General features: G+C 39.9%; 1 protein-coding gene across 3 annotated transcripts in view; it reads left to right on the top strand.

Annotated features, from left to right (window-relative positions):
- PRIM2 (DNA primase subunit 2) overlaps window positions 1-12,980 on the top strand; it is a 296,434-nt gene that overhangs the window by 218,771 nt on the left and 64,683 nt on the right. For all 3 annotated transcript variants that reach the window (XM_073569406.1, XM_073569408.1, XM_073569407.1), the window contains exon 11: window positions 10,275-10,401. In XM_073569406.1, coding sequence (XP_073425507.1) covers window positions 10,275-10,401 — 127 coding nt within the window. The remainder of the gene's footprint in view (window positions 1-10,274; window positions 10,402-12,980) is intronic.

Genomic DNA, 12,980 nt, shown 5'->3' with positions numbered 1-12,980 from the left:
CCAGAAAACATGAGCTGTTGGTGGGCTTCGAGGACTGGAGTTTGGGAGCCCTGGACTAGCAGCATGCTGTGATTTTGTTCTAATTCCGAATCAAGAAAATAATCACAAGTGTGATCTTCCCCATAGAATAACACTAGTCCCAGTGCTATCTGATAAAACATCACATAGTACTCGGCCGTGTTGTATGCTCGTGTGAGTGAACGCTAATCCAACAACTCCTGGCTCCTCTGATGTGTATCGGCAGACGACTAAATGCGCATACACCTTTCTGTATACATGTGTCCATGCAGTGCGCATCTCCTCTGTACCTAGTTAGGAATGTTGTGATGCCTTTTAAGATAATTATTAGTGGTAGAATCGAACTGAACTATTAAATTAACCCTGTCCAGTCCACTGCTGAAAGTTATATTTGGATAAAGCACTGTCCAGGTATTTTGGCTGCCAAAACAATTGCACTGCCCAGTTTGCAAGAGCTAGAAGATAAAACGGGGGCACTCCACAGCATAAACACCTGAAATATGCTAATCTGATGTGCAAATAGCAGGCATAACCCTCCGGGGAAAAATTATGTAAATCCAATGTATGGTTTGCACCAGCTCAGTCAGCAAGAGGCTCTAAGAGCTGTAGATTAGTACAATGGGGGAAAAATGCATTGCGCTGGGTGTTGTCAAATAAAGACCATGATAATGAAAAGAGATTTATTAAAAGCAATGTATTTTCATTCTCATGGTCCAGCGTCCGTCTCAATGCATTTTTCCCCCCCATTGTATTAATCTATATCCATATGCTTGAGCGTCTCGCCACACCAGATCAGGTTAGATGTCGGTTCAAAAGTGTTTGTACAACATAATAAAACAACCCTCCAGGTCAAATAGGAAATTAGGAGTCCACATTTGCCCATATTTACTATAATTGTTTCTCCTTTGTAGAACTGTTAGAGGGGGAAGTGGTGTTTGTGAGTTCAAAGACAGATTTTTATATAGAAGGGATCAAAGTGGCCACCATTCTGGCTGGAAAGATGCAGATGGGGCTCCAAAATGGTAGCAGGATTGTTCAAAATTGTGGCATTTGGTATGTGGACTTTATATTTGATAGGTAAAGTCTGATTACCAACGTGGAATAAAGGATTGCTGTAAAGGGATTTTACAATATGCACATCAGCTGCAGAACTAGACAGTGCATCAGTGAGGATAGGTACATTATGTGAAAATCTGGGTGTGTGCATCACTTAGGCCAGGGTCACATTGTGTTGTGACAGTCCGTTAGATGAACTACGTTACACCGCGGTGTAACGCACTCCGTTAACGCTGCCATTGACCCCCATTATCGGGCGCATCGCGTCGCATGCCGTAAAGCGGCATACGTTAGCGATGTGCCGTCATTCAGTGACGGAGCCTCGGACGCGGGCTGCAGCGTCTGAGGCTCCGTCACCGCTAGCACAGATGAATCATCTGCGCTAGCGGGTATAGCATAACGCAGCCCGTAAATGCTATGCGTTGAACGGGCTGGGTAACGTAATATGAACCTGACCTTACTTGGAGAGTAACACTCAAGTAGAAGTATTGCGTTGCTTTGGACAATGTTTTGCTAAGAATATATAGCAAGGTGATCTTTTCTCTTGTGTCTTCAATATCATTTAGGGCATAAATGCCCATCAACATCCTTGGCGGCAAATCTAAATCTCATCTGTTTAACTATACAGCAATTACAATTTTCTGTTTGCGTAATTTGGCGTTTGACCTTGTAAACTAAGGTCCCTTTTGGTAGAGCTGTAGATAAAGTATTACTAATGAGAATATCTCCAGGACATAGTTATGTAGATTTCACAGAGTGATGTACTTTTAATTATTCCGCACGGCTAATGTGAATGTCGATTAATGCTAATTATACCTCAGCGTATTTCACTGTAAAAGTATTTCCATTTCTGAGACCCTAAATAACTACATTTAGCGGTGTACCCCAAGGTTAAGCAAGTTATGTAAACGTTGACACATGCTTCGATTATCTCAAGTACAACTTTGTTATATAGTAGTTTATTTCAGTGAGTGGTCTTCCATTTAAATGACTAGGATTTATTTTTTCATTTAAAAAATGAATCCATATAGCCGGGCTGAGTAATTCTGTTCCATCTCTGTGCTGATTTGTACCCTTGACCTCCTCTTCTCCACATAGCTGGGTTCAGGAATCATCTTTGTCACAGCTGCTAAGTACCTATAGTTTTGCCAAGGGTCACAGATAATACAGTTCCTGATAAATAGCTAAGACGGCAGGTGCTAGGACCAATGGGATTAAACTAATAACTATTATTACATCATTAATAATGGCTATTATTAAATTAAATGATGCAGTAATAAGTGCCCAATCAAAATTTAGGATATTCTAACTATATATAGTTTCTGTATAAGGCTTGCCTTTTATTTTATTTTTTTTGTATCTATGAAACAAAAATAAAAAATAGCCTAACCCTGCAATAAATAACCCTATTATATTGGATGGTAATTGTCTATCATAATAGCCAAGTAATCTGGCATTAATAAGTTTAAAAGTTTTGATAAATATGTAGTCGAGGGAAAAAAAACATTCTAGTGTTATTACCCATGGCGGTTATTAAGATTTCACAATGTAAACTTTATACATTATTAAATACATCTTAGACTTCATTCATTGAAAATCTGTCAGAACAGCTGTACAATCCTTTTCTTTTTTTTTTTTTAGTTCCCCAACACCATCCCCTCTATAAAATAAGCGTTTTGTAAGTCCACATGTACTCTTAAAATGTCCAGTTTAATCTCGTAACTATACAGCCATTCTGACATTGATTTTCAAAGTAAGTACATCGGTGTCGTCAGATATTTGTAATAATCTTTTGAAGTTTGTATCGTGAATTCTGGTGACAAATGTGACTTAGAGGTTGTCGCATGAACAAAGTTTATTTTAATCAATAATTTCCACAATTTGATGTGTTGAAAGAAAAATGTCCCTGTGCCGAGATAATCTTATAAATGTAGCCCTGCTATGTACTGTGTAATGTCTGTGTCTGACCGTACAGGAACATGGAACATGGTCTGATCATACCACAACTCCTGGGCAGGAGGGAGAAAAAAAGTATACAGATCTTACAGCCAGGGATCACAGATTATTTCTTTGAGGTAAAACATTGTTTAAAATCAGACAGGGAAATGTTTTCCCTCACAAAAAGAACCAGCTGCGATCCCTTGCTGTTAAGACTGTATGCTCTCTTTTGCCTTCTCCCCTGCCCAGGAGCTGTGGAATGATGAGACCATGTCACTGTACCCTCAGACACAGCCTTTACACAGTACAAAGCAGGAGCACATTTATAAGATTCTCAGCACAGGAACATTTTTTTTTTTTTTAACACATCCAGTTGTGGAAATTATTGTTATTCCAAGATCTATTGATTAAAATTAACTTTTCATGGGAAAACCCCTGTAAGTAAAAAAAATGTAATTACGCAACTATGATGTAGACACTTGTTAGTATTGATCACATAGAATGGTAGAATTGGAAGGGACCTCCTGGGCCATCTGGTCCAACCCCCTGCTCAAAATATTCATTAAATCATCCCAGACAAATGTCTGTCCAGCCTCTGTTTGAAGACTTCTATTGAAGGAGAACTCGCCACCTCTCATGGCAGCCTGTTCCACTCATTGATCACTCTAACTGTCAAAAAGTTTTTTCTAATATCTAATCTGTGTCTCTTCCCGTTCAGTTTCATCCCATTGCTTCTAGTCTTTCCTTGTGCAAATAAGAATAAAGATGATCCCTCTACAATGTGACAGCCCTTGAGATATTTGTAGACCGCTATTAAGTCTCCTCTCAGTCTTCTCTTTTTCAAGCTAAACATTCCCAAGTCCTGCATCCGTTCCTCATAGGGCATGATTTGCAGACCGGTCACCATTCTGGTTGCTCTTTTCTGAACTTTCTCCAGTTTGTTGATGTCTTTTTTAAAATGTGGTGCCCAAAACTGGACACAATATTCCAGATGAAGTCTGACCAAAGAGGAGTAGAGGGCAATAATGACTTCACGTGATCAAGACTGTATGCTTCTGTTAATACATCCTAGAATTTGCACAGTGCGTCAGTGTTCTGCTGGTGGTACCACGCAAGAGGCTGCATGTGAGTGTGGTGTGTACGGCGTATAGTGTGTGTGTGTGGTGCGACGTTGTTCCACTGGTGGTACCGCGCAATAGGTTGGTACCAGCAGCAGTTTCCATATTGAGACACCCATCACTTGGGTGTCCTAATATGGCGGTCGGTGAACTTCCTCCTCTTGGAATTCTTGACATCTGGACAGAACAGGAAATGAAAACATTACAAGGCAATTATATAAATAGATGTGATCTAATAAGGTTTCCACTGGGTCAAAGGTCTGAGTGATTGTGATTTAGCCTGAAATGGCCAGAGCCTTTACTTCACCTCTCGCCCTGCCTGGCTTTGCCTTGTTTTATACCTCTGATGCAATAAATTCACACAGAAGATTAAGCACCATAGTATTTTTCTTATGTAGCCCCCTAGTAAGATGTTGCTACACTGCTAGTTTGTATTATGGACAGCTCGCCATTCACTGAGCAGATAGATGTATTTACACCTTGGTATATTATCTTCCTGATACAAATACTGTATATATGCTTTTAAACTTACATTTGCAGGCATTACGATTTTAGCATTTGAGATTAGACTCAAAATATTGTAATCCATGTGAAGAATTAAGTTAACCAGTATTCCCCGCACTTAATTTGAGCCTCTAGGACCCTCTGTCTGGTAGTGCAAGTAGTTATCACATGTGCAAGTTTACGAGATCTAGCTTGTGCTACAGGATCCTGTTGGTTACAAAGGAAAATCCTATCTATGCGCTTTGAAAAATCTTTCGTTAGTCAGGGATTGGTTCCTGCTGGGCTGTATTGCAGATACTTTCTTACCACTTTTCTGGTTGGGAGAACTCAGTGGATTTAAGACTAATTGTATATTCCTAAGTTACTTCATGTTCTAAAACTGTTCCCTAGATGAGTGCAATTATAGTTTTAGCAGTGATGAGTGACCCCCTTTATTACAAAATACCAATAAAATTAAGTATAATCTGTTAGCAATAATTAATAAAGTTAAATAGGAAGTAGTGAAAATAAAAAACAGACTACTTATATACAACAACTAAAAATATCTAGGCAAGTAGGCCATTCACTACTAATTTTCATTAATCAAAGTCTTGCTCACTGGACCATTATGAGTATATTTTTGAAACTGCCTTATATATATTTTATATATCTCAAAAAACAATTTAAAAAGAAAACCATTCTATATTGTAAATTATGCCACTTGGCGAAAGAGTCAGGTTAGAAATCCATTTGGACTCTGTTTGGGTCACATTTTCATTTTAGTCCCCGTCCCTCTTCCATCCTTACTGAATCTTTATGATATAGATTACACATTTACAATTACTATTATGTTGCTCAGAGACATGACGGGAAAAATGGTGCCCTTTAAAAGACAAGGTTTTCTTCTTAATGGAGCGCTGTTTGCAACTATAGCACCAATCACATAGGTAGAACTCCATGAAATTGGCCTGTAGTGTGACAATGGAAAAAAATGTGCTTCTTTAGGGGTTAATTTTTTTTCTCAATTACTGAAATATTTTCAAGTTGCATTTTTCCTTTTAAAGAGAACCTGTCACTTAGGAAAATAATTGCATTAAACAATTTCTGAAAATCCTTTAACTCCCCTGTGTTGCTCCTTTGCAGATATATTTACATTTGCTACTTTTGGAGCACAGTATGAGAAATCTCTGCTTGCAGTCCAATTGGGTGTTTATTTCAGAGTTTTCTCTGGGCGTATATGCTGTCACAGCTCCCTACCAGATGCTGCTGTTCACAGCTCGGCGGCATCTGACACTGCTGGACCATCTGCTGAGTTGTGATTGACAGTGTCTGGGAGGGATGAAATTGCTGAAGAAACGCCTAGTTGAACCACAAACAGATCACATTAGTTGCTTTTGGAGCACAATATTTGTAAATATCTCTGCAATGGAGTGACAGCACAAAATGGGGAAAAAAGTGGCAGAATCAAGGGAGCACAGCAATTTTTAAAAGATATTTATATCACCTTTTTTATTTTAGCTTTTTTTTTTTTTTTTTTGGTTACCGGTCCTCGTTAAATGGTGGCATGCATGTTGTTATAAGATTAAGGGTTTAAATTCCAAGATGGACGTTTTTTTTTTTTTTTCCTACTACACCAGCATCTTGGAATGGATCTTTTTATTCTCCTGCTGTTTATTCAATGCCTTTGCCGGCAGTAAATTATATATTCATAAGTACGGTTGTATCCCATCTGTTTCTGCAGAGTACGGCTGTTCTGTTCTGGGGATAATTATTTGTGCAGCACATCTCATTAGAGTACGGCATAATTCTGCTTCATGGCAGTCACCAGTAAGATCTGTGGTAAAGGTTGACTGCTCAAAGGCATAGCCAGACATTTTATGGGTGACAACTTCCCTTCCATGATCACAAGTCAGCTAGCCACTCACTTAATATGGAGATTAATTTCCTTTAAATCAGATACACTGAAAAGTTTCTCTCCCTGCTCTGCTTAGCATGCAAATACAAAGGCTTATGGTAATGTTAAGGTATTATATAGCACGCGATAGAGCAAGGAAAATAATGCTTTTATGTCAGCTTTTAAGGGGTAGGCGGTTATGCGCTTGGGATTTAAAATGGCATTAATGTATTATCAATTTCACGTCCTGCAAAGATGATAGCCGGGAAAAGGATAAACTGAATATGTCCTCACAATTCAGTAATATGGGGAATGGCTGTGACGGATGGAGGAAAAAACAGCCGGATTGTTTGTTTTTTTAATGTTGAAGTTGTGACGGGGGAATTTTTTAAGCAGCTGTTCTAGACGGAGCTGTTTTCGGCACAATAAACAATTGGAAATGAATGCCCTTCCATTTAGGAATAAATAATGCAGAATGAAAGTTTTTGATCAGTATCCATCAATTTGCAGATGGTGTTCATGGCTTTGAAATACTTTACATATCACATCATGTTCTGGATAATTTCCTCTCTGGTTAACCCCTTATGCATGCAAGTTCTGTGCGATTCACAGTAACAAACAGATTCAACTGAAGCTTCTATATGAAAGTGTAGAATTTGAGATCTCATGCATATAGCTTACAATATATTTTGAACCGTATTAAAATGGTTATACATATATATTCACATTTCACCTACCTGCTTAAGGTGTGTACATCGTACAAAACAATGCATACACTATATGGAGATGAGTATTGGATCACAAGTATTTTAGTCAGCACCATTGCCACAGACCCTGCCCTGCAGTTTGCCTTTATAGACATTAGTGAATGCTTGGTTCATTCTAAAGAGCTCACTGAATTTACTAACTTAACAACAATTGAACGACATAGGACGTCATGAGTGGATGCCAATTCCTGCATCGTGATGTGCTATGTCCGTCATACATTTAAGCAGTTCCATGCTGGCAGCTGTCACAGGTAGGAATGTGGGGACCCATGCCATCTGTGCCCGCACTCAGGGCGCTGTTGTTGATCAATCAATCTGGATGAGTCTGAGTTTGGTGAATGCCAGTAGAACGTTACCTGCCTGACTGCAGTGTGCCATCTGTAAAGTTTAGCGTATGAAGGATAATCCTGTGAGGTTGTTTATCTGAGTTGGCCTAAGCACCTTAGTTTCACTGGAGGGAAATATTAATGTGTCTGCATACCAAAACGTTTCAAAACAGTGAATGTTTCTAATTTTGTGGAGCAGTTGGGGAAGGCCCTTTTCTGTTCCACCATTACTGTTTTCTTGTGCACAAAGGAATAAATGCATAATTGTGCAAATTTTATGTGGAAGAATTTGACTTGTCCAAACAGAATCCTGATCTCAACCCCATTAATAAAAATCATCTTTATATAGCGCCAACATATTCCACAGCTCTTACAGTTTAAAAGTTTCAAAACACAAATCATAAGTAACAACGTTAACAATACAGTAATTAAAGCAAAATAAGACGACCCTGCTCGTGAGAGCTTCCAATCTACAATGAGGTGGGGGAGACACAAAGTACAGGTGTGTATTTACAATGATGGTCCAGGGAGGGAGTGAGGGATAGATGGAGTTAGTGAACACCTTTGGGATAAACTAGAATGGAGATTAGGAACCAACCCCTATAATCCAACATCACTGTTTGACCTCACAAATGCTCTTCTAATGTGAATATGCAATAATTCTCAGATGTACTCCAAAACCTTGTAGAAAGCCTTCCCTTCCCAGAAGAGTGGAAGCTATTTTTTCTGCAAAAGGGGAACCAACTAACCATGTTAATGTCTATGGATTGATATTGGGATGTCACTAAAGCTCCTACAGGTATTCCAGTACTTTAGTCCCTATAAATCTTTTTCATTCTACTCAATCTATTTTCATTAGTTTTATATGAGTTCTGATGATATAGTTGTCTGATCTTCCATAAGGCCATAATGTAAACACTGCTACAGTTTGGATGCTAAATGTCAAGTCTGATGGTTCAGAAATGACTCTTAAGAAGCAATCCCTGCCTTTCTTTGCTAGAATCTAATCCTGGTAATGGAAACATGACCCCCAAATGTCAGCACGTCTATTAACTAGATCACAGTATTGTGTGCCCTCCAGATGATGTCTAGTGATGTTATTTCTCGATAGGCATGGAGTCATTTCAGCCAATCATTACCCAGTGATTTATGACTTATCACTGTTTTTCTTAAGTGTTCTGCAGGAATTAAAATATCTCTCATCCAGAGATCCAATTGTTCAGCATATCCAAGTATACATGGTAGGCTTATACACAAAAGTATACTGTCATATCTGAATAGAAATTCAGTAAAATATTGTTCCGAGGTGTGTCTATGCAATATATCATTCTGCTGCTGCTTAGCATACCTAATACCTAATTATCAGTTAGTTAATGACCGCTTGTATAGGCCAATGTCAGCACATAATGAGGATCTTCAGATGTAAATGGAATTTGGCAGCAAATACGGTTCAATAATAACTACAATTATAAGTCGCTCATCCCATCATCGTAACCTTGTCTTTCCGCTTAGTTGAAGTGGGCATAAATGTGCCCACTCAGCTCTGGGCTGAATCTCCACCATCGGCTCATTTCCATCATCACTGTGCAGTATGGATAGCTCACTCTGGAATATGGCACCAAGATGTTAGTAATTATCAGCCGTCACAAACCTATAGGATGCAGAATTGCCTGCAGATTTACTTGGCTTTGCTCTGAAAATACTGTGCAGTAAACCTGCCCCTTGTTGGTCTACCCCATTATATTTCTCTTGAAAAGTGCCAGTGTAGTGTGAGGTTCACCTGAAAATTGCATGTTGAAATCCCTTAGTGGGACTGAAATGAAAAAAATAGGTTATTAAAATAGAAATGTCCAAAAAGGAAAAACAAATATAAGGGCCCTGATTCATTATTTGCATTTTGTCTTGTATTAGTTGCTGGTTTTTGCGCCAAAATGGTGCACGCGATTCATGAATTTGGCGCAAAGTAATAAATGGTATTGAATTGTTTCTGCGACTTTTGCTGCCAAAAATCACATATTGATGTCAAATTACCAGTAAAGCTCCAACATTTTGGCGCTGTCAAAAATACACCAGGAGGGGAGTGGACTAAAGCTGCACCAAATTCTGCGAAGTCCAATTGATGAAACTGGCTAAAACATCAGGAAATGCTAAGACTTCACCCACAAAACGGAGAAGAATAATAAAATAAACAGATAAACACACAAAATGGACTGAAAAAATGGTGCAAATAGAACAATGAATTGAGTGTTCTGACTGGCTGTAGTAGGAGTGTCTGAATTCTACTCGTACACAGGAGTGATCACAGCGCTCTTCAGAGCAAGTGTTTAATGGCTTGACTAATATTGCCATGTTTGCCACTAAGCGAGTAGGTGAACCTGTAAGAGTACATTTACGTGCATCATACTGAGCTTTTCTCTGAACATGTAAATGAGGTTGATTCTGCATTGTGTGCATTGATTCCTGGCAGCCCCATTGAGATGACTAGGGAAGCTGCCAACCTGCGTGCATATACCCTTACGTGTATGCTCCATTTTACATCCAGATGGCTTTAGTTTTGCTGAATGTTGAACATTTTGTCATTTGTTATCCTGAAATGTTTTATAGTCGTTGTGAATGTTGCTGTTTAACATCTTGGCCATACCTCATGTTCTAACAAATGCCATTTCATCTTCAGTTTGACAAAAGTTATTCTTATTCCATCCGCCATAACTATGGAAAGGAGGGGAAGAGAACAGATTATACACCATACAGCTGCATGAAGATTATTTTGTCAAACCCACCAAGTCAAGGCGACTATCATGGTAAGCTTGTTATTCTGACATTGTAGTTACAAAAAATATGTTTGTAAATGTGTGAAGTCGTCCATCCGTCAAATTGTTTGGCAGTGACCTTCCAGCAGGGTGTAAAATTAAAAAACAACACCCAATGCTCGCTGATTTCACTCAATTTCTAAATGAAATGTTTGTACGACCAAAGCATACTGTACAGAACCTGGCCGTGGACATCTTGTCCTGGTGTGACCTCTGCAGTTGAGCTCTGTGGCCAGAGATTGTTTTGGAGACTTCCACACTCACACACCCAACCAAGGATGGAGAGCAGTAGGGGATTTAGAGGTCGATAAATTCGGTGTGCTGTATTTTTTTCCACAATACTAGATACGGTAATTTTATTAAAGAAAAGAATAATGGGTGCTAGAGTAGATAACAAATTCCTAAAAATGGGGTGTTTAATCACTAAAGGGTCTATATGTATATGTTTTGCTACCATAAAGCTGATTTTCAATCGGGCCAGACTAATCTGCAAATTACGAATGTGACCGACTCCATGTTCAGCTTTGTGTGCTCATCCGCATTGAATCATTGCCTGCATTATTCTGGTCTGCAAAAATGGACCAAAGGAGTAGATGCTGCAATTATTTTCCATACAGACCATCAGTTTGCTTGGAAAATTTGGCCATGTCCAGTAGTGCACTCATTCTATAATGGGACCATGTGCTCTGTGTGTGGTTCATGGTGCACATAGACAACACCCACATTGATTGTATGCTCGTATGAATGAGCCCTTACCCTATCTCCAGGTCTAGGGGACTTCTCTATACTTTGCATTATCTAATTTAGGAGGGGCCACCACTTTCTTAATAGAGAGTTAGGCCAGTTATTTATAATTGTAGTCAACTACCTTAATGCTGATGTATGCACACAATCTATGACCAGGACTAGTATGCATTGTATTTTTATTGTATAACCGTTGCTTTAATTTTTATTTCATAAATCAATAATACACCTGACTTAACAAACTTTGTAATATATCTCATCTCCTCCATTACCATTCATTCTCAAAGTTCTTAATTCATGGATAAAATCTGTCTTCCGTGACTACAGATTTTTATATTACTGGGATCGGAGATGGCAGCTACTACTAAGATTCTCTGTAGATGGGATGAGCTCTGCCGCTATCTGCTGCCTCCCCCCCCCCCCCCCCCATTTAGAAAATACCAATCCCTGGCCAGTTTTTCGTTTTCATTAATATAAAACAAACCTCCCTTTCTTTACATCCCTGCATCCAGTACTGGATCTCCTTTGCTGGTCCTGATATCTGATGTTGGCTGCGACGCTGACATCACGTTGACAGTGCGGCAGCCAATCGTGCAGTGGTTCCGAGTGTGATGCTAGGATCAGTCACTGACTACAGTGCTGCAGATGTGGTGTCAGGGCTAAAAGTCCATATCAGGTACCAGGAGCAGTGCCAGAGATTCAGCAGTCTGTAATTGCTCTGAGATGTCAAAGATCTGCCTTGGTCACAACAGGCAGGTAGTTAGCAACTGCCTATCTGTAAGTTCTTTAGGCTCATGAGAAAGAAAGAAAGAATAAAATAGTTCTGGATAGCCCATATATGCAGGCTTAATAATCATTCTCAGCAGCACATCGTCCTATGTAAGCAGCACATTTGCAGCCAACAATAATATGATCTATGTGCGCAGAACAATTGCAAAAATGATATTTGTGTGTGTGTGGAAGTGTGGTCAGCCTGTCTTAACCGCTTTCCGACCCATGATGCCAATATAGGCGTCATGAAAATCAGTGCCAATATGACCCATGACTCCTACATTGGCGTCATGGTATAAATGACATTCCTGCGGGTCGGGTCACCGGGGTAACTGAAAGGTCACCTGACCTGCAGATACAGAACTTTGTGCTTCACCCCAGGAGGGGGGGGCTTTGCCCCCCCATGGCTACGATCGCTCTGATTGGCTGTTGAAAGTGAAACAGCCAATCAGAGCGATAGTAATATTTCATCAATGAAATTTGATGAATTATTACAATCCAGCCATGGCCGATGCTAAAATAGCATCGGGCATGGCTGGAGACACCGATCCCGACCGACCCTACCGACTGACAGGGTGATCGGCCACCGAATGACCGTGGCGATCTGCCGCCGTCATCATCTGCTCCCCCTCCACTACCCCCCCCGGTACCCTCCAAGTCCCGCTGTGGCTCCCGGTGTCCTGCCGCCATCGGTGATGGGCTCCATCATCTTCCAAAATGGCAGGCGCATGCGCAGTGCGCCAGTCAAATCTGCCAAACGGCAGATTCCATTCATTCATTTTGATCACTGTGATGGGATCGATCACAGTGATCAAAATAAAAAAAATTAGTAAATCACCCCCCCCCCCCATCACCCCCATAGGTAGGGGGCAAATAGTAAAATAAAATATTTTTATTTTTCTATTAGGGTTAGAATTAGGGTTAGCATTGGGGTTAGGATTGCGGTTAAGGTTAGGGTTGGAGTTAGGGTTAGAAATTAGGGTTAGGGTTGGGATTACGGTTAGGCTTGTGGTTAGGGTTATGGATAGGGATGGGATTAGGGTTATGGTTGGGAT

Source organism: Dendrobates tinctorius, unplaced genomic scaffold (genome assembly GCF_039654945.1).
Source record: "Dendrobates tinctorius isolate UK_male_01 unplaced genomic scaffold, ASM3965494v1 ptg000024l, whole genome shotgun sequence".
Lineage (NCBI taxonomy): Eukaryota > Metazoa > Chordata > Amphibia > Anura > Dendrobatidae > Dendrobates > Dendrobates tinctorius.
The sequence above is the reverse complement of the archived record's forward strand: the minus strand, read 5'-3'. Positions and strand labels throughout refer to the sequence as shown.